General features: G+C 35.9%; 1 protein-coding gene across 8 annotated transcripts in view; it reads right to left on the reverse strand.

Moving 5' to 3' along the window:
- Positions 1-27,055, reverse strand: part of RP1 (RP1 axonemal microtubule associated) — a 212,701-nt gene that overhangs the window by 29,848 nt on the left and 155,798 nt on the right. For 7 of the 8 annotated variants that reach the window (XR_008575914.1, XR_008575913.1, XM_054817077.1 and 4 more), the window contains exons 39-48: positions 25,691-25,769; positions 23,954-24,085; positions 23,279-23,460; positions 22,160-22,246; positions 18,315-18,447; positions 16,878-17,017; positions 11,514-11,766; positions 6,450-6,691; positions 3,764-3,890; positions 1,086-1,234 (exon numbers count right to left, since the gene is read on the reverse strand). Coding sequence is in view for 6 of the 8 variants with exons in the window: in XM_054817077.1 (XP_054673052.1) it covers positions 1,086-1,234; positions 3,764-3,890; positions 6,450-6,691; positions 11,514-11,766; positions 16,878-17,017; positions 18,315-18,447; positions 22,160-22,246; positions 23,279-23,460; positions 23,954-24,085; positions 25,691-25,769 (1,524 nt within the window). In the remaining 2 variants the exon portion in view is untranslated. Of the gene's footprint in view, positions 1-1,085; positions 1,235-3,763; positions 3,891-6,449; positions 6,692-11,513; positions 11,767-16,877; positions 17,018-18,314; positions 18,448-22,159; positions 22,247-23,278; positions 23,461-23,953; positions 24,086-25,690; positions 25,770-27,055 lie in introns of those variants that run through there. The other variant, XM_054817080.1, reaches the window with a different exon arrangement.

Raw genomic sequence — 27,055 nt, forward strand, 5'->3', positions numbered from 1 at the left:
AGAGAAACTCCAGCATCAGCAGAAGGAAATAGTTTACTGTGTGATATTGCTAATTCAAAAAGGAGACAGGTTAGAATACCGTAGTCACAGTATTCACTGAGATTTCGGAGAGGTAGAAGAGTGCACACACTGTAAGACAGGTAGCACTGTCTGTTGTAAAATATGTTCAGCATTTCTGGTTGCAAGACATAGGTGTTTCTTTTTCTAAACTTTAACTATTCCAACTCAAATTTTCTGTAACAGATGTTTGTTTCAAAAGCTTTATTAAATTGTTTTAATCCTCAAATTTGTTTTCAAATAAAGATCTGCAGAAAATACAAACACTTTTTTTATTCCATCTTTAAAAAATCTAGTGACCTTTTTAGCTGAAAATTTCACTACCTCTATCCAGAGCTTCCGACAGGAACTAGGTTTTGTGTCAAAAAGACATGCGTTTTGCTGTAAATCTGCCCATGTTTCTGCAGCACATTCAGTAACTAAATTCCCTCTAATTTCTGTTTATACTGACAAGGCTACAGGCAAATGCATCTCTGGCTGCTATGTTGGTCTTTGACTACACCTATGAGCTGCAAGACCAACTCCTCCACAGCGAGTGAATGACTCTTCTTGGTAGACCTAAGAAAACTATGGCGGGTAGTGGCTGCCTGTCTGGAGAGAGACCAAGAGCCAGACTGAGGGGTAGACTGGCAGTGGAAAGGCAAAAGCCAGGGAAAGGAGCCTTAGCCTGAAGAATGGCATGGGAATAAAAGAGTTATTAAAGGAAATTGAGTCTCTTTTTAGCTCTATTGTGAAGCAAATACTCAGGAAAACTGCTGGCATGTCACTGAAGACCTTCAAAATTTGCAAAATTGAACCTAAAAGCACTTGATAGAGCCACTTTATTACTCGTCAGTATTGTTAGCATCAGCTATATAAGTATCAGTATTTCCCACATGAGGTAGACAGAGATATTGATATACATATGCACTTACAATCACAAAGCACTGCAACTGCACTTTGTAGACTCTAACCTACTCCCACTAAGTCCACATGAATTGAACTGGGTTCTAAAAGTGCAAAATATCACACAAAAATTATAAGTATACCTTTCCTTTAGTGAAATTATCATCTCCTTTTCTGATTAACTTTCTTCTGCCAGTATCTCCCAAAAGGCCTTGCAGCACAACATACACATCTGCATCTGTTCCTGACCCAGGGGATGCTCCCGTAGTGATATAGAGAACATAGCTTTTCACTGTTGAGAAAAAGAGATCAAAGGTTTACCAAAGTTTAATCAGTTAAAAAAAAATGTTACTTAATATATTACTACTATTATATTTTAATTTTTGGTCCTGCCCAGAGTGATCAAAAGGCCAAACTATATTATAATGCTTAGAAAAGCACATAGAAGCATGTAATTAAAATTTAAGAACCACTATTATAAAGAATAATAAGCTAAATGGTTTGTAAGTGGGCCTGAAACACAGGCAGAAGAGAAAATGAAAGAAAAATAAACACATCACAAATTGTTATACAAACATATAAATTATACTCTACCACACACTTGCACGCATTTAAATACGTAACACTCCTATGAAACAGTTCCTAGGCTATGGATGATACTACAGTACTCAAAAAGCACGTCTCTGCTCTGAGCCTCACGGATTTCCAGTGAAGCTGAACTCTGTCAAAAAGACGGCAACTTTCTATTTGTTACTTGGGAGAAGAGACCGACACCCACCTCACTACAACCTCCTTTAGGACAAGAGGAAATGGCCTCAAGTTGTGCCAGGGGAGGTTTAGATTGGATAGTAGGAAATTTTTTTTCACCAAAAGGGTTGTCAATTATTGGTTGAGTCACCATCCCTGGGGGTGTTTAAAACAAGCATAGATGTGGTGCTTAGGGACATGGTTTAGTGGTTGTACTTGGCAGTGCTAGGTTAACGGTTGGACTTGATGATATTAAAGGTCTTCTCCAACCTAAACGATTCTATAATTCTATTCCATGATCCTTTCATGGTAGTTGTAGACAGCAATAAGGTCTCCCCTCAGCCTCCTTTTCTCCAGGCTAAACCACCCCAGTTCCCTCAGCCGCTCCTCATAACACTTGTGCTCTGGACCCTTCCCCAGCTTCATTGCCCTTCTCTGGACACGCTCCAGCACCTCAATGTCTTTCTTGTAGTGAGGGGCCCAAAACTGCACACAGCACTCGAGGTGCGGCCTCACCAGTGCCGAGTCCAGGGGGACGATCACTTCCCTAGTCCTGCTGGCCACACTGTTTCTGATACAAGTCAGGATGCTGTTGGCCTTCTTGGCCACCTGGGCACATTGCTGGCTTATCTTCAGCTGGCTATTAACTGATACCCCCAGATCCTTTTCTGCCGGGCAGCTTTCCAGCCACTCTTCCCCAAGCCTGTAGCATTGCATGGGGTTGTTGTGACCCAAGTGCAGGACCTGGCACTGAGCCTTGTTGAACCTCATACAGTTCACCTTGGCCCATCGATCCAGCCTGTCCAGATCTCTCTGCAGAGCCTTCCTACCCTCAAGCAGATCAAAAATCCTGCCCAGTGTGGTGTGATCTGTAAACTGACTGAGGGTGCACGTGATCCCCTCGTCCAGACCGTTAATAAAGATATTAAAGAGAACTGGCCCCAGTACTGAGCCCTGGGGAACACCACTTGTGACTGGCCACCAACTGGATTTATCTCCATTCACCACAACTCTTTGAGCCCAGCCATCCAGCAAGTTTTTTACCCAGCAAAGCGTATGCCTGTTCAAGCCATGAGCAGCCAGTTTCTCCAGGAGAATGCTGTGGGAAATGCCATCAAAGGCTTTACTAAAGTCTAGGTAGACAACATCCACAGCCTTTCCTTCATCCATTAAGAAAACAGTATATTTCCTCATGTTAAATGCTCCTTGGAAAGAGGAGCAGCATTTGTAAAGATTTAAATACCTGTGCTCTTCCAGGGAAAAAAAAAAAAATTATTTAAAAGACAAAGAGCCTTCGCAGGGAATACCCCAGCAGTACTCTCCTCAAATGCATATTCAAGGAGCTTCTGCCCAACTGCTTTTTTTGAGACTAGGTTTGAAAGCGCAGCAGAAAAGACAAGGAATACACAGATTACTTGTGCTATTGATCTAAACCCTTAACTCCTGGGAAATGCTTGGAAGAGACTGGGATATTCTCATGGCAGAATATCCATTTAGGACAACACCTCTTCCATTGTTCACTATGGTTATAAAACCTCCTAAGAAACACAGAACAAAACTAAAAAAATCCAATCTTGAGGTGATCAAGGCACAACTCACATGAAGGAGTTTTATGACATATAACTGCTAGGTCACAGAATAAGAATGTCTGAAATTCTAGAAACACAAACAGATGAGCTTCTGTTGTGACGGGCCATGGATCTCCTTCTTATCTGAAATTACAGTATGAGAGTTATTTCCTCTGGATTTCCTTTGTTTCCTCTGGGAGACAACCAAATCATATTATTGAGAAAAAGCTGAACTCTGAATACTGTTCAAAACTTTTTTAATATTTTCAGTGCTGTATGCTCACTCTTTTATGTGTTACAAACTGATACCAATCAGACTTGAATGCACAATGCTCAGTTACAGGGACTGAGATTTTTTTTTTTAAACACTGGAGTGGATTGGACCTAGTCATGCCTCACTAGCTAAAATGAATAGAAACGATCTGCTAAATCCTTTGGACTGCTCTGAAAATCTTAGCCATCATCACTGACCAAATATTTTCCAGTGTTTCTGATTTGTGACCAACCTGCTGGAAAAGGAGAGCCAGCTGTGAGAACTGGAAGCTCAGCCACTCTTCCTCCTTCTTCATCTGCAAAGTTGCAACAAAATGGAAATTCTAGAATATTTTTACTTTCTCTGTGCTGAAGCTTTACCTTAGCAAAGAGCAAAAAGAAATACCTTCAGCATCTGTTGTGCTGTAATGGAAACTGTAGCAAAAGACATACTATTAAACAGCTATGACACATCATCTCAATATTAAAAAATAAGAGGAAATAAATTTTTCTAAAATGTTTTTGAAAGCAGCCTTTTAAAAGAGGAGGAATAGATGTCTTTTTCCCAATTAAATATAATTAGAATGCTGTCAACTTTATTGCTGTAGAGACTGCAGTAAGGGAAAAAAATATTCGGAATAGTTCAGAAAGGTTCCTTTATGTAATCTATTCATCCAGCATACGGAAGAAAAAAAAGTGTTGATATGCCCATTTCAGCATGTGAGAAATGTCAATATGCCACAACATTTTTCAGTGCAGAATGTTTTTTCATTCTAAGTAACGGGAGAAATAAAATGAACTGTTTCTGGAAAAAACTGAAAAGCAGAAATTAAGAATGTTTTATGGCACGTATATATATCTGTACATATGTATCACATGAATATATAGACTACATTACTAAATATTTTTAATCTCTATGAAATTCTGTATATAAAGTAATAAAAGGGTGATCCTGAGCTATGTAGCTTAGTCTTGCTGTAAGAAAACATACTTTAATAATGAGATGTCTTACACTATGGTACTACCAGCTACACTAAGAGATCAAGTACCATTTTCTAAACTATTTAAAAGTCTAGACCAGACAACATATTTGAAAATATGTTGCAGGAAGTAGCCCTGCTTTGAAAAGGGCACAGAGAATACATTCATACATTTCTTCATGATCTAACTCACTAAAATGACCAAACCCTTAACCCAGTAAGCTCAACCATCTTTTGTTAGCAATTGTCACTGGGATGGTAGCATTATTTTGTCTTCAAAAGACTCGTATTATTTTTCATTATGACAGACACATTGAAAAGATTTTTTAAAATGCAGTGTAAAGTATAATGTTAATACAATTTCCCTTTTATACTAAACATCTATATTCCTGAACAGTTTCCTGAAAATCAGATTTTATTTACTGTGCTTTATTTCTTCAGGAAGTGAAAGAAGCAAGAATAAAGATGTTAGCTATTACAGTTAGCTTCAGAAATAAAGCATATCTTAATTTTGTTCTGGACAGTATTTTATAATGATTTCAATTTTCTCAAAAACATCAAGAGAATTAGTTTGCAGTTATGGTTATAAAAGTGAATTCTGAATCTAAATATGGAATTCAACCAACTGCACCTGCATTTACTTCTGATAGAAAGGTGAAATCTCAGACTCTCTGTGAGGTGCAATCTTGTAAAATCAAAATAAAACAGCATAAAAATGACCATCCTGGTTCTAACCAGCAGTGTAAATAAACTGCTAAGCTGTCTTTAATAACAGATATTATCCACAGTCTCTGATACCAACCTAGTTATTTCATACCAGGATTCAGTTGGTCCTGCTATGGAATCCATGGAATAACAGAGGAAATGTCTTCATAAAACCCCAATATTTTACACATAGCCCAAAGCAGGAAAATTTTTTTTTTCTGTCTAATCCCACCTAATGTAAATGTGCATCTTTTCCTTACTTATATAAATGATATTGATTTTTTTTCTAACTCAAATTTGAGTCCTTGTTCTGAGTTAATGAAGTAAAATGGGCTAATAGATGTCACCGTTTTCAACTGCCAGGTTTCCATTCTGAAATTTTTACTGTGATCCACTGTCTCCCAGAATATCCAAGAAACAGTATTAATTAATTTTATCAAAAGATTTGTTAGATGACTATTTCATCTGGCTACGAAGATGAAATAAATAACCTGTCTACCATTTAAATGTCAGGGGGTTCAGTTCACTAATATCACATATTGGACAGGAAAATTATTTTTTCCTCCAGTTTTTAATGAGAACAAAATACAAGCATTAATGGACAAAAGTGTGCCTGCAATTTGAAAGATGATTCTTTCCCTTAGACTTCTTTTTATTTTGCCAGCATAAGAGGATAAAGATATTTTTTCTATAGTGAAGTGCCACAGCAATTTCAGTGCGATGTCAGATTTTAGCTTCAGAATCTTGGACATCAGAAGAAAGATTGTCACTTTCGCTATTCACTTCTTTTTTTCACATGCCAACTTTAAAAGCAGGTATTTTCATCAAAAGGCATTTCTAGTGTCTGGCTTAATTATTTGCCTTCGATCACTGAGTCTACAACACGTAACAGCCAATTTGGAGTTATGTAAATACTGTAATGTATGCCAGTGGGTACGGTTCTGAAAAGACACCACTGGATATGCTATAGATGATGACACAATTGTATGTATGCCCTCCAGTAATCCATCTAATTTTACAAGATTTTTGTTATCCATAGCTATCCTAGTAAGTGTTTTGAGCAGTCTCTGAAGTTGTCACTTACAAGTCTTGTCAACAGATGCACTTACTTTTGTAAATTAAAAATTATGTCATTTCAGGCAGAACTGTAAACGGGAAGCAATAACAATAGAATAAGAAAAAAAAAAACAAAACAAAACAGGAGACTTTTACAATGAAGACACAATAAGTAATTGCTTTAGTTTTTATTTTTTACCTCACGGCAATGCCAAGTCTCTCCTTCTCCAGCTTCTACAATTTCTAGGCGAACTTTGAATATAGTGTTGAATTTCTTATTTAGTTCAATTGAAGTCTCATAAATCTGCTTTTTTTTAAGGGATCGTTTGGGGAATATGACTGAAGTACTGGTACCTTTTGCACCACATACAGTTAGACACATTGTAGGATTCATGGAACTAGAAGAAATATCACTAGTTGTGACAAGAACATCCCAAGTCCCTGTTGAAACAAAACAGTAGAAAAAAATTAATCGGTTTGCTGAATATCCAAAATAATACAGAAATTTGTAACAGGCTGAGTGAGTAACTAGCAACTCATTCCCACCTTTGCATGGAGCTAAAATTCACTCATTATCATTGATTTAGTGAGAAGCAGATATGGACACCAGCCCTTCCACAGTGGTAGCTGACCCTTTAGAAATGGACCAGTCCAACAGCACTATGCAGGTAAGACTGCCAGTTCCATATTAGAGACTTATGAAGAGCCATGCCAATCTGTCGATTTTTTTTCCTATCATAAATGTTTTCTAAGATGATTTTCAATGTTTTTTCTTACTAATCACCACTCAAAAGGAACATATTTTCTACTACATAATACTGGTTATTAGGTTTGCCTTTGGTCAGGGGAGGGTATTTTTTCATTTTAACTTTTTGAGGAGCTACTTAAACTAGAATGTTAAAATTTGCTACATATCTTCTATAACAAGATGCTGATGAGATAAACCGGTTCAGAGCTTGAAACGTGAGATTTTTATCACAGATCACCAGAATTATCATGCCAGCAAAGTACAAAACTTTATCTATTTCATCTGTGAAGAAGTGATGTTTGCTGAGAGATTTAAAATAGTCCTATATAGCAACACATAGATTTGCCTACTTTAAGGACACAGAAAACACTCAAAACCAGCAGTTTCACTTAAAAATAAATTCAAAATTATATTGAAAAAGAATAGTGGCTTGTGTTCAAACTAAAGGTCTGGTTTGAAGCACTTAGCGTCTTAAACATTCCAGATGAATTGGCAGTCACTTGAAGGCTCATAAGGACTGCAGACTGATATCAAGTAAGCTCCTGAGTAAATACTGTAACTCTAAACTGAACAGATATTTAGTTAAACCTCCAATCAGCAAGACAGTTTTCAGGATCAGAAACTTGTACCCATCAAAAAAATCCCACTGATTTAGCTAGCTTTAACATTTTTATTCATGTTAAAAGAGTATATGGACATTTCAGGGCTATCAAAACCATGTTTTCCATTTTTCCATTTTTTTTAAAAATCATTACTCCTACAGAGAGGCTTTGGTCACCTGGGCTGGTGCAGGTTTGAACATAACCATTTTTTTATTAAGGTGACTTAGCTCTGTTGATGCAAAGTGAGGCAAAGTATGGATTTAATAATTTCAAATAGCTATTTTGAACATGGTATTTTACTTTGAGTGATGGAAACAGTGACTTTCTGAGTTTATGTCCATAGTCCTGTAAAGTCCAGCTTCCTAACCGCAACAAACAAATCTTTACCTCCTACTATAAACTAATGCAGATAAAGCTTTATTGCTTTAGATCAGGTGAGGATCTGTGTTAAAAATGCAAGACTTGGTGAAGGTAAAACATTAGTATTCACCATCTTTAAAATAATCTAAAATAACTTTATGGATAATCATAAATAGCAACCATTTTTAGGGCTATGAACTTTAAATATAAGTGAAATCAATGATATCCATGGAAAAAATGGAAGACAACTGAAAATCTACCGTGTTCCCTCCGACATAATCCAAGATTTTTTAGCCCTTTAGTACTGAAATATTAAGCCTTTAAACTATCAATATATAGCTGCCTAGGAAGACTGAATGGAACGACTATCTCTGTTGGATCATACAGTACCATACATTGCTATTACATGCTAACTATATTGTATAATCTCTGATAAATTTGTCAAGATCCAGTTTAAAAGCAGGTACATTAAGCTTCTTTCCGTCTCTTTAGTTAAGTCTAAAAGAGAGGTATGATAAAAATTCATTCTTTCTTTCTCAGAAATCTTTTAATTTTCACAGAATGGCATTAATGGACTGCTGAAACCCATTTATTTTTATGGTAAGTTTGTCCGTTACCTTAAATAACTCTTTTCCCTCCTCAAATGTGTAAGCTACCATTAATTTGATAGATCACAACTGTGTCCACTTTGAGCATTTAATTTCCTAGTCTGAATATGTCAAGTTTTTTCAATGCCCTTTCACAACAAAAACTTTCCATATTCCCAGTCATCATGTCTTCTTTACAGCTATTCCAGCTTGAACCAGTCCTTCTGGACAGAGGTGACCACAGTTGCACACAGCGTTCCTGGTGAAACATCATTGCTTCTCCGTAGTAGCATTAATTCTTTTTGATCTTTTCTGATAATGCCTACATAGATGGTGGAGTCACAACTACTTTACTCACAGTCACATCACATTACTGTCTCAAAAATTACCTTGCGGTCATATAACAAACCTAGGTATTCATCACAAGACATGGGCATACAGATCCAATACAGTTTTTAGACTCTTAGCTACTACTGAGTTCTTAATTTCCAAAAAAAAAAAAAAAAAAAAAAAATCAATGGAAATTAGAAACCTGTACCAGAATTAAGAGCTCAAATATTTAGTTGGGTTTACGCCTAATTGTATTCAAGCTTTGTGCTACAGAATTCAATTCCATTGCTTTCTTCCAGTTCTCAGTTTACCACACAACCTCTTCATCTCCTGATAGTACTCTCAGCTTTGTAGCACCAACAGATTTCATCAGCATATTCATTCTCTCTTCTCCAGCTCTTTACAATTCTTCCTTTTACTCCTACTTTCCACTTTCTTAATATTAACTAATAATTTCCCATAAAGAAAATAAAATTCAGTACTGAAATTTAGACATATTAGATGCCATTACATTTCTCTCACTGGAAAATATTTCTGAAGAGTATCAATTTTGTTTTACCATCTATCTTTAGTAAAGTCATGATGCGTTCCTTCTCATTTCCTATTTGCCTCTATTATCTTAACTATTCTTTTCTTCAAAGTACCTTATAAAGGTTTGCCTGACACTGATTACTAGGTCTATAGTCACCTACATTATGCTTTCTGGGTTTTAGATGGAGGTATTACCTTTGCTATTTTCAAGTCATACCTTTTGTGTTCATAAAATTGTTTGAAATCCTTGCTATTAGACCTGCCACTTCATTTCCCAATTCCTTCAATATTCTGGGCTAACTCCTTTGGTTGTCTCCATTTGACTACATGAAACTCAAAGTACTACGTGCATTTCAGATTTGGTGATTTCCAATAACCTCATTCCCATTAGTAATTTTGGGTTTGCCTCCCTTGCCAACATTATGGTTCCTTAATGAAAACAGAGATGAAGTATTTTATTTGTTTAGGGATTTTACATCACCTTCAGTCTGCACACTATTGTTCCTGCATAGTTACACATATTTGCAGGTTCTTTTTATGAGTAAATGGTTGAAGAACCTTTACTATTTGTTTTAATTCTTTTATAAAATATGACTCAGCTTGACATTTGGTAAGCCCCATTGTACCCATATACTTTCTGACCTCGAAGGTATAGCTCTCTTTGCTGATCAGTCTTTTATTTCTCCATTCCTTATAGGCTCTCTGCTTACTTGTCATATTCTTTCTAAAGTTATTATACAACCAGACCAGACCAGAACTGTATCAATAGATAGAGAGCTGAGTGTTAATAATCATAGACTGGAAAATATTAGCATGTCTGCTCTCAGATTTTTGAGGACTATGTGTGAGTAGGAAATAGGAAGGTAGGTGTTTTTACGTAGTTATATTCAGACGCTAATTAAGGTGCATAAACAAGGATGCAAGATTTCTCTCACTTTTCATATTACCAGTGGCAAAAGATCTATCAGAGTCTGACCAACCTTGGGCTTCTGCTCTGAATTACTCTCAGGAGACACCTGCCTCGCTCTGTGGATTATGTAGGGCACCTATGGAATCTACTTTTTGAGAGACCTGGAATACTTGCAGTGGTGTAATATAGCTATTTCTTATTCTGAAATTGTCGCTGCTCTAGCTGCTCATCCTATGCTTATATTTCCATGGTATTCCGTCCTTCTGTTGTCTCAGAAACATTATTTTTCTATTTCCTTAGATGACAGAAGATATTTGCTAGTGGACTAAGTACAGGTAGCTAAATATGAGGATACACACTACTAACCATGTCTGCAAATATGTATAATAAAAAACTCTCTGAGCATAAAATGAAATATCCATGAGCATAGAAATTAATAAAGATCAGTTTACAAAACTGTTGGTATAGAATGCAAATTCACACCTTCAGATTAAACTTTACATAGTTGGGTCTACCAGTTCTGATTCAGATTTCATAAATGGACCCAAACCAACATTTTACACCTCTTCAAAAAAAGACATGTGAGAGAGCTAAGAAACCCAGTACCCTGGCAAAGCATAAAAGACTTATCATGTTTTCAGTGTCTAAGTTGTTTCTGAATTTTGGTCTTTTTTTCATTAAACAATTTGCATAGGATATTGGGTTCAGGTCAACTAGCTGTTTGCAAGAACTTGTGCCATTGATGTAAGTAAAAAAGAAAACTGCAAATGAAAGCAAATGCTTTCTGCAAATATATGAACATATGGGAAAATCTCATTCTGCTAAAAGTTTTTGTATCTCTTCTTGTGATTTCATCACTGTTGCAAGAGCCTTCTGCTCTGCATTGAATGCCATATGGAACAACCTACCTCTTTCTGCTTCAGCTTTTTTCTAGCCTCAACTAAAAACATAGTTCCTTCATTGCTTCCATCACTTAATATCTCCCTTCTGTTCTAGTCTTTCTTCCCTGAACATTATAATTGTATTTACCAGCTCTGGAAAGTGTGTGGAGAGGCAATTTGTGTGACAGATGCAACTCATATTTCAGCTATATTATTTCTGTGTTTTCGTTTTAGTCTTAAAAATAACCCGAAAAATAATATGAATTACAATTAAAACAAAAGCTGGAAGGAGATTTGATGATTTTGGACCTTACCATGAATCTTTCCTGTCAACATCCCATTCCTGACTTTTCCAAGAAGTTTCAACATTCGTTCCGTCTGTGCATCACCAACTCCACTGTCTAACCATTGCTGGCAGAGAAATGCATATTGGCCATCAGTCTTGCCTGATTCATGGATGACAATTTGATCCAGGTACCATCCAGCTCCATAACCCACATTATGGTGCTCAACAAGCACTTTGCTTAACTGTCCAAGGTCTACTGCTCTCATTTCAGAGATACAAACCTGAGAAGGTAAAGACAAAATTAATACCAAACTGATTAAATCATATATTTTCTCATCTGTCTTGAAGAAGATTATGTTTGGAAAGACAGATTCCTTTCAGAGCTGAAGTATCTTTGCCTTTCTGATAGTAAAGAAAGATATTACAGGCTGACATTCATATTTGGAGACCCTGTTCAGAACATATGTGGACCCATGAATACATGCATTTTTCCTTGTTCATGATCACTGTATCCCAGGCTTTATTATGAAAAACGTCCCACTATTTTGGGTAGAAAGAAACCTCTGATCATTAACTTACAGAAGTGTCATGAAAATTGAAGTTCAACCAATCTCTCATAACTGAAAAAAGGGATTGCTTCAAATAACAGGATAGGCCTAGTAAATTGAACTTTGGTTTAGATAAGGCATTTTTTCCTAAACATTTCAAGTCTTTTATATTCTAAGACATCTTATTTTTCAAATGGGAAACGTCGTACTATTCCACTCTGAACAGAAATACTGACACTGTTGATGACTATGCAAACAAAGGAAGATACTGACATTAGAAACTATAACTAAGGCTGTGCACGCATACAGGCAAGAATTGATGTGCTCTTTGGATGTAAATAGACATCTGTTTAAATATTGCTACGGCTACAAGTAAACAAAAGCTAAATGGCAACTGCACTAGTGCATGTTGGGATGAATAAATTATGTGAGTGAGAGAATGAATGTGTTCCGTGCAAGAGATAATATGAGTGGGTGGGTAGATACATGGGCATGTGTGTGGGTGACATTAAAAAAACCCAGATGGATAGTAGAAACAGACCCTATAATTTTTATTTGTTGCCAACCAATTTGCCACCAGGCAGGAAAAAGCATGAGGACCAGAAAGCAACAAAGAAAGAGATGATTTTCAGAAAAAAATTATGTCATCTGGTCCATTCTCCTGTCTGTGTCAGACTATTCCCTACAATGTGCTCAGAAAAAGAAAACATCGGAGTTATTATTCCTATCACAGCCTTAGGACTTCCAGCATTCTTACCTTGTTATATCCACGGTCTCCCCAAACAGTTACCATGGCAAGTTATACCCCTTCATGCAATGCATATGTAGCCCAAAATAGGATCTAGCTGTGAGGAACATCTTGTAAATAACTTTTTGGGAGGACTCATTGCTTTTTAATTTTATTCTTTGTAGTTCTGAGCCAAATACAATTTTCTTGTCAGTCTGCATGACCCTTGACTTAGAGGAAATAGCCTGTATTGCTAATATTCATGTTCCTTCACAGCTAACTCTATCTGAAAAAGGGACCTATCATTACTCTCATTCTTTGTGATAATAATTAACAGTCATTAGACAACAGTGGTCATAATCACCCATTGTTATCAATGAATTCTCATAATAATACATTAAATTGCCTACTCCCTCAGCATTAGCAAGAATGTACTTTTGGTTGATGTCATTACATTTCTTTTTTTCCCCTCAGTATAAAGACATTCCGAACTGCATTAAACACACTACTGGAAGTGTAATTAATGAAAGCCAAAAGGATTTTATTTAAATTGTCTTGCTTTAGATAAAGTGTTAGCTAGGCAAAATTACAATCCCCATTTATTTAACCCATTAAACTTGTGAAAAAGTTAGACATACAATTACCTAAACAAATACAAACCAGCCTTGCTTTCTGCATTAATTAAATCAAATTTTCCATCTTCCTAGCTTTTCCTTATATTCCAGTCCTTTATCAGCCAAGAGATATCTTTTTTTTCATATCTCAAGTTTCCTTAACTTTGTTTTCTTTGCCTGTCCATTCCATATTTTCCAGGGATATTACTGATGTAATCTTCTCTCTCAAGACAGCTTGCCCTTTACATCCCTTCTTTCACCTTCTATTCTTAGATACGTTCACTAAAACCTCATTCCGACCTTTTGATTAATCTGCTGATATGTAAAAAGAATATAAGGCTGGTAGTGGTATGTCAGATTGCAGATGCATCTAGTCCAGTATACTGTTGCCAACAGCTACCAATAACAGATTTCTAGGGAAGAGTTGAAAAACAGGGCAAATATATAGAGATGTTTCTTGAATACAAAATCTCTCAGGCTTTAGCAATTTGTGGTTCAGAGATTTCCTGACCCAGAGATTGTGTCTTTGCACTTAACAGCCCTCAGTGGAAAGTTGTCTTCCATGACAATGTGCAATGGCTTTTTGCACCAACATGCATTTTACCATCTGCAACATCTGTGCGAGAAAGTAAAATAGATTAATTACGCACTGTGTAAAAATCTATCTCCTTTTGTTTTGAATCTGCCGCCTGCAGGTTTCATTCAATGCTCTTGAGCCCTTGTATTACATGAGAAAGTAGAATTACTCATTTTTTCTTTACCGTTTTATATTTCTTCTCTCCCTCTCATCATCCATTTTCCAGGCCAAACCATACTTGTTTGCTTAGTTGTTCCTTGTATGGAAGATATTTCATATCACTTGACATTCTTCTTGCACTTCTTAAGACAAGTGGATCAGAACAAAACACAGCATCTATTATGCATCTGCACTAGAGAACTTACCTGGAGGCATGACTGTATTTTCTACTTTGGGGTGGCTGGTTTTTTTCCTTTTTCTAATAATTCCTAAATATTTGATCTGTTCTGTTTTCCTTTGGTTTTGCTTCTACTGAGCACTGGGCTGACATCATTACAGAGCTATCCTAATGCCAAGGTCACTTTCCTATGGGGTAAAAGCTATTTCAGAGCCCATCATTTTGCATGTAAATTTAAGGGATTTTCCCCCCCTCACAGCTACTGCTTTTGATTTAGATACAATGAATTTCATCTGCAATTTATTACCCAGTCACTCTGCGTGAGGTCGTTCTACAATCTCTGACACCAACTTTCATATTTATTACCTTAAATAACTTAGTATCATCAGAACACTTCACCATCTCATTGCTCAATGCTTTCCCAAGAACCTATTGCACAATGAAGAACATGAATATACAAAATATCTAAGCTGAAGAAAAATTTCATTGTCTACAGTACAAAAATAGCTCACCTAAAGAAAGGATCTGCTTGGGAAGATGCTCAGCACTCTTCTCTATTTGCTCAATATAGTGGCTCTGATTTCTTTAACACTAAGAGCTGTGTCACTGACTCTTTATTAACGCCAGGCTTGAAAGTGCTGCGTAAATTATTTCTTTTTAGACCTCTTGTCCAGGTTATGTCACAAACTATGTACCTTTATGTCTTTTATTAAGTTTTCTAATTGCCTATAAACATTTGCTCTCAAAAATGTCAAGAATTAACCTGTGTTTTTAATAATATCATCCAGGCAATCACCATCACAAACCACTTTCCATAGCACAGTGTGGACTAAGGCAACAGGATTCCACAAACAATAACATATTTAAAAAAAAAAGGGGGTGGGTGGGTGTGAAAGAGACTATAAGAAACAAAAACTTGCTTAAATACTTTGGGTGGGAAGACTATGACCAAATTATTAAATATCTCCGGATGGATAATAATTTCAGTAGGTACAAGTACACTAAACACTGTTATGAATCTAGAACTGAGTTATTGCTATGAAAAGCAGAGATTAAGCATATTTTTAAAAGAGGTATTTAATTTTCCTCAATAGTAAATAAAAAGGAAAGTAAACTTCATTGAAATATATATACTTACCTCTTTTCATTCTTGCCTAAACTATTGTTTATCTTCATTTTACAGTGGAAAATGAAGGACACAAGGAAGGTAAAATGATATATTCAGACCATCAGGTAAACCAGTGGCCCAGCCTAGAAATGAATGTAGGTGTCCTGCCTGTGAGTGCTCTATACACTACATCACACAGTCCATTTAGAGCAACAGTTGTCTGAAGATGGTACCTAGAGCTGAGCCAACAGAACTCTGACAGAAAGGAAAACGAGAAGCAGAGGAGGTGATGGCAAATTTTTAAAGAGGTTGCAAATGTATTACTGAAGAGTCAGAAAAAGATACAGGAAAATATAAGCGGGATGATTGAAGAGACATTATTCTACACAAGGAACAATGAATAATCCAGCAACAAAACAAGTGTGCAGAGGATAGATGTCTATAAAATCAAGAACAGCAAAGAGAGGGTGACAGAGAAAAAAAACGTTCGCTGTATCTTCTAGTAAAAGAAGAAAGGAATTCAGATGAAACTAGTATGTGGAATTTGTCCACAGGCTGCAGATTCATACTACCACAGGAGATCATGGATACTCATCACTTATTTAAAAAGAGTTTACACAAATTCATAGAAGAAAAATTGTCGGTGACTATGGACCACAAGGATGACATGGCTGGTTTCAATGTTTCTATGCTCAAGAAAATATTTTGATGTTATGAAGCAAATGAAGTAAGAATTATCTAAGGGCAAGGCTAGCAAAGCAGTGGAACAGGTTTCCTAGGAAAGTTATGGCATCTCAGCCAAGAGAGGTCTTAAGAAATGGCATGAAGTGAGTACAGAGGATCTTGCTTTATTATACAGTGATCAACTGAAAAGTCTCTTTAAAGCCTATCTAGTCATACCCGGGCTGAGTCCAGGGTATGTGTAAACATGTTGCGTAGATATAATCATTGATATGGTAATCAGCAAAGGCTGACCAGAAAATCTCTCCTAGGATTTATCTTGAGCAGTCGCAGTATGTTTACAAGCAGCTTTACCTGTTTGCAATTCTATATATATAAATGGATTAATTAACATATAGTAGCTAACACATTTAAGTCCTCTCTTTCAACTATATCTGGACAGATTTTTTAAAAAAGCAGATTTTAAAGGAGCAGTCACAGGAAATAGGCCTGATATTTCTGTATCAGCTTCACAAATAACGGAAAACTAAGTCACGGAATTTTATAAATCGTTGGGTTCAATTCCAGTTTCTAAGAATGTTTACTGATGGCTTGTGGGTTTAAAATTGAACTATTCTTAAACCATAATCCTAATTCAGGTAAAATGTCTATACTTAGTAAGCTACACGTCATTTCCACAGGTTATCATGGCATAACATAAATGCTTGCATTTGATAATTGAAAAGAAATATGGTATTGGAAGAAAGTAATAAAATAAAACACATTAAGCAAACATGTAGGGGAAATAACTCAGTACTAACCTGTCCTCTTTCAAAATTTGAGTGTCTTAGTCTCCTTTTGCAGGAATCTCCCTGCTCTCCAAATACTGTGATAAATACATCTGCATCAGTCCCTGATGCAGGCAATGTTCCTGTATGAACACTGATCGAGTAAAGAACTCCTGTCACGAAAAATCAGTGATACAAGACATTACCAAGACTATTTAGTAATGTAGTTACCAAACATTATAAACCAATTTATTTTAGGTAAAAGATTCATTTCAAGACCGAGGAATGAAGTTATAGTCATTGACATTAATGTTCTCTCCTGAGTTTCATACAGATTGCTAACTACCTCACAACAGCACAGTACGGCATTAGAGATGAAATGTCCCTTTATGAATCAATGCAACAATCCATGCTTACATTACAGAAAATGTTGTAGTTCTGGAGTCTTATCCAGTGGTCACTGAAATCAACTGAAAGAATCACACTGATTTTATCAGGCTTTGTAAAAAGATTTGAATTCTTGCAGGAATGAAAGGTCTTAAATTGAGTTAGAATTTATCAATTCTAACATTTTACCAGAGAAAAAACACAGATATAACAGATGAAAATCACTTTTTGTTATGGATCAGCTGAATTCTGTTTTAGTCTGGCATTTTGATAATTATGGCCAATCTCAATTAATATATTCAGGAGAAATGGCTCAGCTATTTATGCAGATATGCATTGTTATTATTATTTATACAGAAATGCATTGTTATTATCATTCTTCACCACAAAAGATGGCTTGCCATGACTTTTGGCTTATGATATTCCTTGAGGCAGCATGACAGAAGATTTTTTTTATGGGTTCTGTAAGATCTGTGAAGAATTAAATGTTATAACAGACTGTTAAGGTATATTTCCATTTGCAGTCTAGCCTTCAGTTAGATATTGAATGCAAAAAAATTTAAATATTTTAACTAAGACTTCCGTTTATAGACTATAATGAACGAGAATTCTTTACTAAATATTTTATAAAATACAGTCAGAACAAAGGAAAATGTTATGTTTTAAATACAATGATGAAATGAAACAGAGCTTCTGGGGCATTTTTAATTTTTTTTTTTTAATCTGTGATTTAGTCCCTCGCCAAGTGTAAATCATTCAATTTTTGAAAATTTCAGCAGAAATACACTAACTGGGCTTTGTGCATTTTTCAGACTGTCAAGTTGGTATTTAGCCTAGTGAAAACAATACATGCTAATTGTTTTAAAACAGAAATAATCTTGAACACTACACATTATGAAAGACCACACATGATTTGCACAGGTATATTGAATGAATCTTTTAAAATCATTTTGAGTGGCTTTTTTTAATATATACATAAAATGCTTGGCAATCTTGCCCATTGTGTTCATCCCATTAGGCAGTTCACAATTTTGTGTGTGTGTGCATTTGCTCATGCATTTGTATTTTAGTTCAGCAGCATACCCCGGAGTGGTGGCTTGTCTGGCCTGACCACTGCTAGCTCTGTCACGGTCTCAGATCCATCTTCTCCAAACAGACATCGGGCTTCAGTGTGAAAGCCCAACTCTTGTTTAGTGTCCAGGTCTTTTAGCCGAAGCTGCAGGCAGAAGCAGAAGAAATTAATTTACCTGAATTATTTTGTTTCCTATTTCTATCCCAAGAGAAACTGGCATTTCTTCCTATTGTTAACACCTGCCCAAACTTTATAAAAGCTACCTGATTCTGCATAACAAGAGCTACAGTAGTTGCTGCAAGCCGCTGATTCTGAAGCCTGATGTTTATAGATGTATTCTTCATCGCGTATCGACACAGGCATAGGACCCATTTGTAGGGAACCAATGAAGGATACGGATTAAATTGATCTGTATATACTTGCATTTTCAGAATGTGAAATGAATGAATGTGGTTACATCAATCTTAATAGCATATGCCCATTTTGCAAAAGCATTTGTTTTGCTGATTTTTATTTGTTTACATGTGATTTGCTATATCCCAGCTAGGATTTTCAAAATTGGCAAAAATTATGCGTCCAGTGGCCTTTGGGACTCCTATGGAAATAAGTTATTTGAAGAATTAATTCCAATGGAAAGTGCAAGCTTAGGTCCAGCTTCATTCCACCTAACTTTAAATACTCAGTGGAGACTGAACAAACTAGGTTCCAAATTTGTGAACTTAGAACCTCCAAACCAACTGAGGAAGCACACACAGCCTTGGGAACCCACCTCTCCTACCTACTGAGACAGTCAATGTGGAGGTAAGATTCACAGGATGGCAACTCAGATCATGAACTTTACCCTAGGTCAGGTTAGAAAACACAGAATGACAAACTATCAAGCATATGCAGAAACATTTCTGGTAACTTATATGCAGGACTGGACTTGACACATAGCTAATGACTACAAGTTTGCAGAAATGGTTTCTTCAGCCTTTAGAATCTCTTTGTATAGAAATATTAGATCCAAGACATTAAAAACAAAATGAAACAAAGACTTAGTTTCATCAAGGAATTAAGTAATTGAAATTCTTAGGCAGAGATTCCCAAAATTACTGTGGTGACTTATTACCACTACTGACACCAGCGGCAGCAACAGAAGTTTGTGGCTTGTTGTACGGGATACACATACCACGGTTTGGAAATCCTGAGTATAGATTTCCTTACATAGACTTCAAGTACAAGCTTTGCAAAGCATAAATATTTATATAATTGAATTATATAACTGAAATTATTAGGAATTTGACAGTTCCACTCTTAAAAATTTTGTCACACTATCTTGCCCTTGAGTTCCTAGAAATGTAATTACTGAACATTTTCCATTCCTGCTTATGCTTTGTGCCCAGTGCTTCACAAGATCAGGCACAAATCTTCCAGCTGAAAGTAAACAATTCCCCATGACCATTTCCAGAATTAAACCATTAATTACTTGAATAAACAGTGGGTTTCTTTAGATAATATAAATTCCACTAAAATTGCAGCCAGTTGTTAACCCATTTTTTGCACTTGCAAAAACTGAATTTTCTCACACTAAATGTCTAACTTCTCATACAAAAATATCCTCCCTAACTTCTATCAATATAAACATCTCTAAATATCAAAAAGTATCACAAATGCCTATCCATATTAAAATTGGACTAATGGTTACCTGCCTATGCAGGCAGATGACCTGCAGAAACTGGACTCATAAAAATGAGATGTGTAAATTTATGCAGACTTTGGTCTTAAAATAAAATGTACCTGACAAATTCTTGTTAGATGTAAGATTACATCTAAGTGTGAACTTTATCTCCAAATCATATAGTGTTTCTATATTCTATACAAAAGTAAAAATTATTTTGTACTTTATTTTGGAAAGGGCCGGAAACTATTTTTGAGGAAGGAAAAGCTACTTATTCTATACTACATAAATCTTCAAATGTTACAGAAAATACATAAATTTTAGCTAAGATTGTATCATTTTCTACCGAAGTGTGCAGAAAACCATAGATCAATGGGAAAAACTGTTACTCTGAAGCTGCTATAAACACCACAACAGAGAAAACAGAGAGTAGCAAAAAGAGCGTAGGGATTTTATCTCCTTTTTGGCCTTTGGACTTTCATCTGTGATCGGAAATTTCTGAAACTTTGGCTATTACTTCTTTCATTTAAGGAAAAAGCAAGGAAGAGAATTCTTTTCAATTGGGGCTGGGTTTGACCACTGATTCACAGTGAGCTTACACATACTGACTGCCTCCTGTAGTCTTTCTATTTCTATACAGCATCTCTATTTTTTACAGCACTGTCGGAGTCCTATTAAAGCAAAATCAACTTGTTACATTTTAGATTATGCTTCCATGTATAAATAATTTATAAACAGACTAATAAATGAGTGATAGATGTTATAAACATATTACTGGCATAAGTAGTATATGTTACTGTGGCTTTTGTTGTGGCTTGTAAGTGCACGAGTAGAAGAGACTACATAGGTCTACAGCAACCTGTTGACTTCCTGTTGATGGTAACAACTTATAGCTACTAATAAACCAATTATTAAATAACTTTTGAAGTACTTAAAAGTATGAACAAAAATCACTTAGTCATTTGCAGGGGGTTGTCTTTGAAAAGAAAGCAGAAAGCAAACTATTACATGTATGAATTTTCTGCCGTGTTTTGAGCCACCAGTTCTGGAGGCTGAAATCTTATATTACATAATCACACAATGGATATAGTGAGGGTAGTGTCAACATATTTTTTGAATGCCTTATCAAATGGCCTGGAGATGCATATTTAAAATGATAAATTAGTTTTGCTTACATATTCTTTCCATTCTTGTAGCCTATTCTGAGACGACAAAATTAGCCGACAAAGCACGCATTTGGGGAGAAAATATGAACAAGGTAAACTGCTCCTCAGTCCTCAGAGGATCTCATAAACTCAGACTTAATGTTCCTTTGAGTACCAATTCAATAAACCAATTCAAATTTTAGCCTGGAATGCAGCTATCTCTAGCATTTCCCATCAGAACAATTTCTGGACTGTTTATTCATTTAGGGAATCATCCTTTCATCTTTTAAATCCATAGTAGGGGTAAGGTACTGTGCGCCCCAGTTCAGAAAAACATTCTTTTAGTATCTTCAGTATAATTCAACGCTATGTCCACAATGCTTTTTGGGCCCTTGCCTACAGGCAGAGCTCATTGACACAATTTTTCTTTGCATTAACCTTCAGGTTTAAGTATTTCACCAAAGCCCAAGTATTATCAGGCCAAACACATTTCTATTCAATCTTCCTACCCACCCTGGGGAAAGCTATACATTTAAAATCTGGTTGAATCGTAAGATTGACAGCGTTAAATCTTTTCTCCATCCGTTTCTATGAGACATCTTAAGTGCATATTAAACTACAATCAGATGTTTAAGGCCCACTGATGACCATGTTGTAATGAATAAATACTAAAGTATCAGCCTAATTGGTTTCCACAAATAGGTTACTCTGTGCCAGGAGACTGTTGGTATTTCCATGCAGGGATTAACATTTCCTAACATCAGAAGAAAACACTGCCTTCCATGTCATCACGAGCTAAGCAGAATGGATCTGTGCATCAGTGAATAGGTATAGCTATATGCACTTCAGCAGGCACAAACAAGGTAGATCTGCCCACAAAGAGGTCTGGAAGCTGTAGGCAATCATCTGTAGATACCAGGTAACTGAGCCAAGAGACGTGTGGCCTTGCTAGTGTGGTGCAAAGCAAAGTTAACAATCTACCTCTCCACAGAAGATATTTACTGGTATTACAAAGAATATTACAAGTTTATATGCAGTGTATATGGAATACCTTGTGAAGTTTAATTCCTCTTCCCAAGCATGGACCAGATAACACAAAGGAAACTTTTGTTATATCTCCAATATCACCAACAGTCAACTATTAGAAAAATAAAGAAAAAAAAGTAACTATACTTTGCATGTAACAATTTGGATTACATACTTTAAGGCCAGGTTAAAAGATAAATAAAATAGTAAAAATACTAGCCAATGACATTAAAGTTAGGGTGAGGAAGTCCCATTAAGAATGCAAGTTAATTTAGATTCACATTTGTATCATAATTTATGTTTATTTTTTAACTGGAAGAATTGGCTGCAGAGCCTAAGCCAACGTATGACAAGCAAGGAAATGCATGACTAATTCTATATTTCCAAGACAAATTCATATTATTATTCTTTTCTCTTCACTTTCCTATCACATCTTCATTCTCAAACTTGAACTGAAATTTTGAACTCAAGATGATTTTTAGCCCTGGCTATTGGTTCTGTTCTCAGTGCTCGGAACAAAGGATGGCTGTTTTCCATAAGTCATATCATACATTGCAGCTTGTAGCTTTTCATCTTGCAGCAGTTAAGCAAGTGATATTTGCAGTTAAGCAAGTGATGTTTATATTGCCTTTTTGCAAAAGATGGGTAATGACTTTTTTTTTTCCAAGTTTAAGAATAAAAACCTTTTGAAAGGGGTGATCCAGGTTCACACACATGTCCAGAAGCTGCCATTAACTTCATGTGCAAACTATCAGAATTGATATTCGCCCAGGCCCAAGCTCATTGTAGAGAGACACAGCTTCTAAGTAGTGAAAACAGATTAACTGATGTTTGAGAAGCAGAACTTAAAGGAAGTATGGAATAGCTTCATTATTTATTGCCTTACTGTAAGGCCTACTAGTCTTAATTCAAAGTTAATGAGACTTTTCATGTCAAAGTTGGCATTTGCTCAAGAGAGCTTTCATAAGTTATCTGCATGCGCCCACATGTGAGAAGTGCTATTTAAGGCATGGAGGTATAAATATTAACTGACAAACAAAAAAACATTCCACACAACTTCACATATGTTGGCTACAACTCTTACTTTACTACAACTATTTGGTAAGATTTATGTGGGGGAGGGGAAATAAAAAAAGAAACAAACCAAAAATGGATTATCATTCAGATTCTGAACTTTCTGTGCAGGGGATTTCCCTTTTCTTCCAAATACAACAATTTGAATATCAGGAACATCTTCTGGAACTCGTGTACAGTGTACCCATGTTTGCCATCGTCCTCTGCTTTTAGTATCAAAATTTTTTGTGAGAAGAGATGTCACAGATGTTTCTGCAATGAAAACAAACATATATTCAGAGCCTGTGTCTAAGTTATAAGGCAGTATAAGGAAACAGATACAAGATTACATTGCCTGGTAGTGCTGGATTTAGCAGAGGCAAGTCGGGCAACAAAGCCACAAAACCTCCATTACTCGTTTTAGCCCTGTGGAGGTGTAGAAAACCAGGCCAGCTGCTTCACGAATCCACGTCACACTCATGCAGGGGCCATGCCTATCTTCTCTATGCTGTTCCAAGGGCAGGATATGTGCTGCCAGAGGAGACTCTTTCAATACTACAACTTCCATCTTCTCCATCCCAGGCATAATTTCTTCTTTCTTGTGTAGAGTAGGCGTGATTCACCTTGGTTCAGGCCCCTGCCCCTCACCATTGGGGTACCAATGCTCGGTTCTGCCTACACTGCGAAGTAGCCTTGTACTGGCTCTGTTCTGCACTGCCATGCAGTCATGATTCATGCAAGTGAAGGACATTTCTGCTGGTATTACCTTTGAGCGGAATTGCCACTTCCACAAACTCTTTCTTGGAGCATTTATTGATCCAGTCATTGTGAACAAAAATATGTGCAGAGAAAGGGTAGAGGACTTCTTTTATAACAATTTTTTCCAAGAACCACTCATCTGATTGAAAATAAACAGAACATTATTAATTTATACCTTTTAAGCAACAAAATGTTCTGTGTATGCAGTCATAATTTTCTCTCTTTAGAAAATCAATAAAAAGTTTTCTGTTGCTGGACTTTTTAAAGAAATAAGACTTCTGAAAACATATTGCCTGTGTGTGTATGTCTTTCTGTCTGTTCCCCTACACTCCAAAATTTTTGACAAAGTATAGAAGTCTTAAAGTTTTTACAGATCTTGTGAAATTAAACATAAGGATAGATTCGATTTAATGATCTATTAATGTCCCAAAGGATAGAAAGGCTTCTGAGATCTCTAGGCACAAGAAGTGCCCCATAGGAAATGTTATTATCAATGTCCTAAAGGAAAAAGGATCGGGATTTCTACCACATTAGTCACCAGAAAATCCACTCAACACACAACTTTCTTTCTGGTGAGGTTCTGTGCTACCTAATAAGGCACAAACTTCAGCTGAAGGTTTTCTCTTGACTGAGACCATTGTGTTGATTCTCTGGAAACAAAGCATTTGAAGACTCAGACTTCTGAGTCTTGGTAAAGTTGGTTATACTCCAAGTCTTGGTGAAGTTAACAAAACTTTGAAGCTAATGAAGTTTTGATCACTCATTTTAATGTTACCGTATAGGAAATAGATGGGAAATAATCTCCAAATCAGTTTTTATTTTTATGAGTCTGAGTTTAACCTACTGAGTCATCTTATAGTCTTGTTTTTTTGATAGAGATAAAAGAACAAGAGACAGCTTATCATATTCTGGAACAATCCTATCTCCATTATCAACATTATCTGCAGAAGTAGGATATCTGTAGAATCTCTGTTCTGTTGCCTCTAAAACAACAATGGGCCAAAATTGTAGCCAAAGTACTGAAGAAAATATCAATTCATGATGCTTCTTGCCATTATTTATTTTTAAGAAGTAAGCGATTTTCTTTAACTCCAACAGCTGCTGTGGAGTCGGAAGGAGGACAAGGAAAAAATGCAGCCTTTTTATCTGTCACTCAATCTCACATACACAGAATCCCTTAAAAAAAAAAATTTCTCATGGGTTAGAAGAAAAAAAGCTATGAGGCCAGAATGGCCTTTCTTCCATGTTCCACTTCCCAATCTGACAAACTGATTTTCTGTTCTTATCTTTACCTAGAAGCATTTAGTCCTCAAAAAAAATCTCTTTTAAAATGAAAATGTCCATCTTCTAAAAATGGAGAGTAAGAAAAAAATGTCAAAAATGGCAAAAGCATGATGTCATATTTCTTCCTGAAAAACAAAATCTTTGTTGACTGTGCTCATATATACATAGTAAATTTTATGGAGACAGTTCTCACATATAATTTTACCATTTTACATTGTCATGACATTTCCTAGGAATTCTTTGCACATTTTAGTAAATCCAAGCTGGATACTTGGCTGGTATAGCCCAGCAGAAATAATGAACTGCAGAAAATGGAGAACAATTTCAAATTTTCTAGAACTTTTTAAAAAACACTTGTGATTTTTAAGCTTAAATTTAAGACATTTCTGAAGTTCTAGCTTCTCCTAAATCTGATAATCTACATTATTACTACCATACATTAACTGAAAAAATTGCTGACCTTTTTTTAGACTCTTAAATCCAGCAACAACTTGGTTCAACTTGCCAAGGTATACTGCTTTGATTTTGAAAACATACACCTGCAATATGAAAATAATAAAAATATTTTAGTTCAACTTAATATGTATCTGCTTTTGAATATTTATCAGTTTAGTCTTGTGTGTCTGGTCATTGTTTTGTATCTCAATGGAAGCAAATTTATCTTGTTTATGCCATTCCATTTTCTTTGAGTTCGTAATTAAACATTACATGCTATAACTGATATTTTTTATCCAGTTAATATTATGAATTATGAATTTCAAAATGCTGCTGTATTTAATAGGAAGTAATTTTGGAAACATCAGATACACACACTAGCAATAAAGTGCTCATTTCTAGTACCTTCATGGACTGAAATAACCAAATCAGATCAATTACTACTTGTGTTGAAAGTTACTTTGATCCAGAACCTAACTCCCAAGGAAATTGATGAACAATAGGTGTCTAATAATTCTGAAATTCTGGAGCAATTTCATTTTCACTAAAATTCACACTTAATTTAGTGGAAATTAGGCAGGTAAATTGGGAATGAAGTGAATAGTATCTGGGAAGGTTTCAACCACTGTGCTGTTTGGATAAGGATTTTTCATTGACATCATCTCAATAACACATCAAATTTCCATGTACAACATGCTTGCATGATGAATAGATCTCATGGAATCTTCCCTTTTTTTCCTACTGTAAATCTTTGTAGTATATACACCTTCTTGCATATGCATGTTTGTCGTCGTCTTTGCACAGTCATCCTCCTTCATAATCAATGGAAAGCTCACATAAGTATGCACACTGACACTGGGGACACACATTGCTTAAAGTGCGCACTTGGTTTTTTTGAACTGGGCCTGAAGAAATGAGGTTTGGAAACAAACTACTCATGAATGGATTCTTTTGGGAAACTAGCTGTGGAATAAAACCTCCATGACTAAGACTGTTCTATTTCTTGTGACTTCAGGAGCTATCCTGTTGTAAACAGATGTAATTGTCTTGGAAAGGTTGGGTTGAAAATGCAATTTGAAGACAAAAGTTGGGGATCAATTTAGAGGCTTGAAAACAAACAATAAAAATGTATTTTTCCCATAGTTGCTGCCAAGTACAATGACATACAAAATTTCATGCTAAATGTGAGAACCATATTGACCACAAGAGTCATCTAGAAAAAAAGAGCAAAGACTAAGAACAGAGAATTAGGCATTTGAGGGCAAGTTGTAGTAAAGAAAACTGTGAGAGAATTAATACCCGAACAGTTGTTACTCAAAATCTTTTCTATAAGAAGAAGATTAGTGTGATATAGCCCAGGATACAGAAAAGCCCTTTAAAGTTTCAGATG

The sequence above is a fragment of the Grus americana genome, chromosome 2 (genome assembly GCF_028858705.1).
Source record: "Grus americana isolate bGruAme1 chromosome 2, bGruAme1.mat, whole genome shotgun sequence".
In the NCBI taxonomy this organism is placed as follows: Eukaryota; Metazoa; Chordata; class Aves; order Gruiformes; family Gruidae; genus Grus; species Grus americana.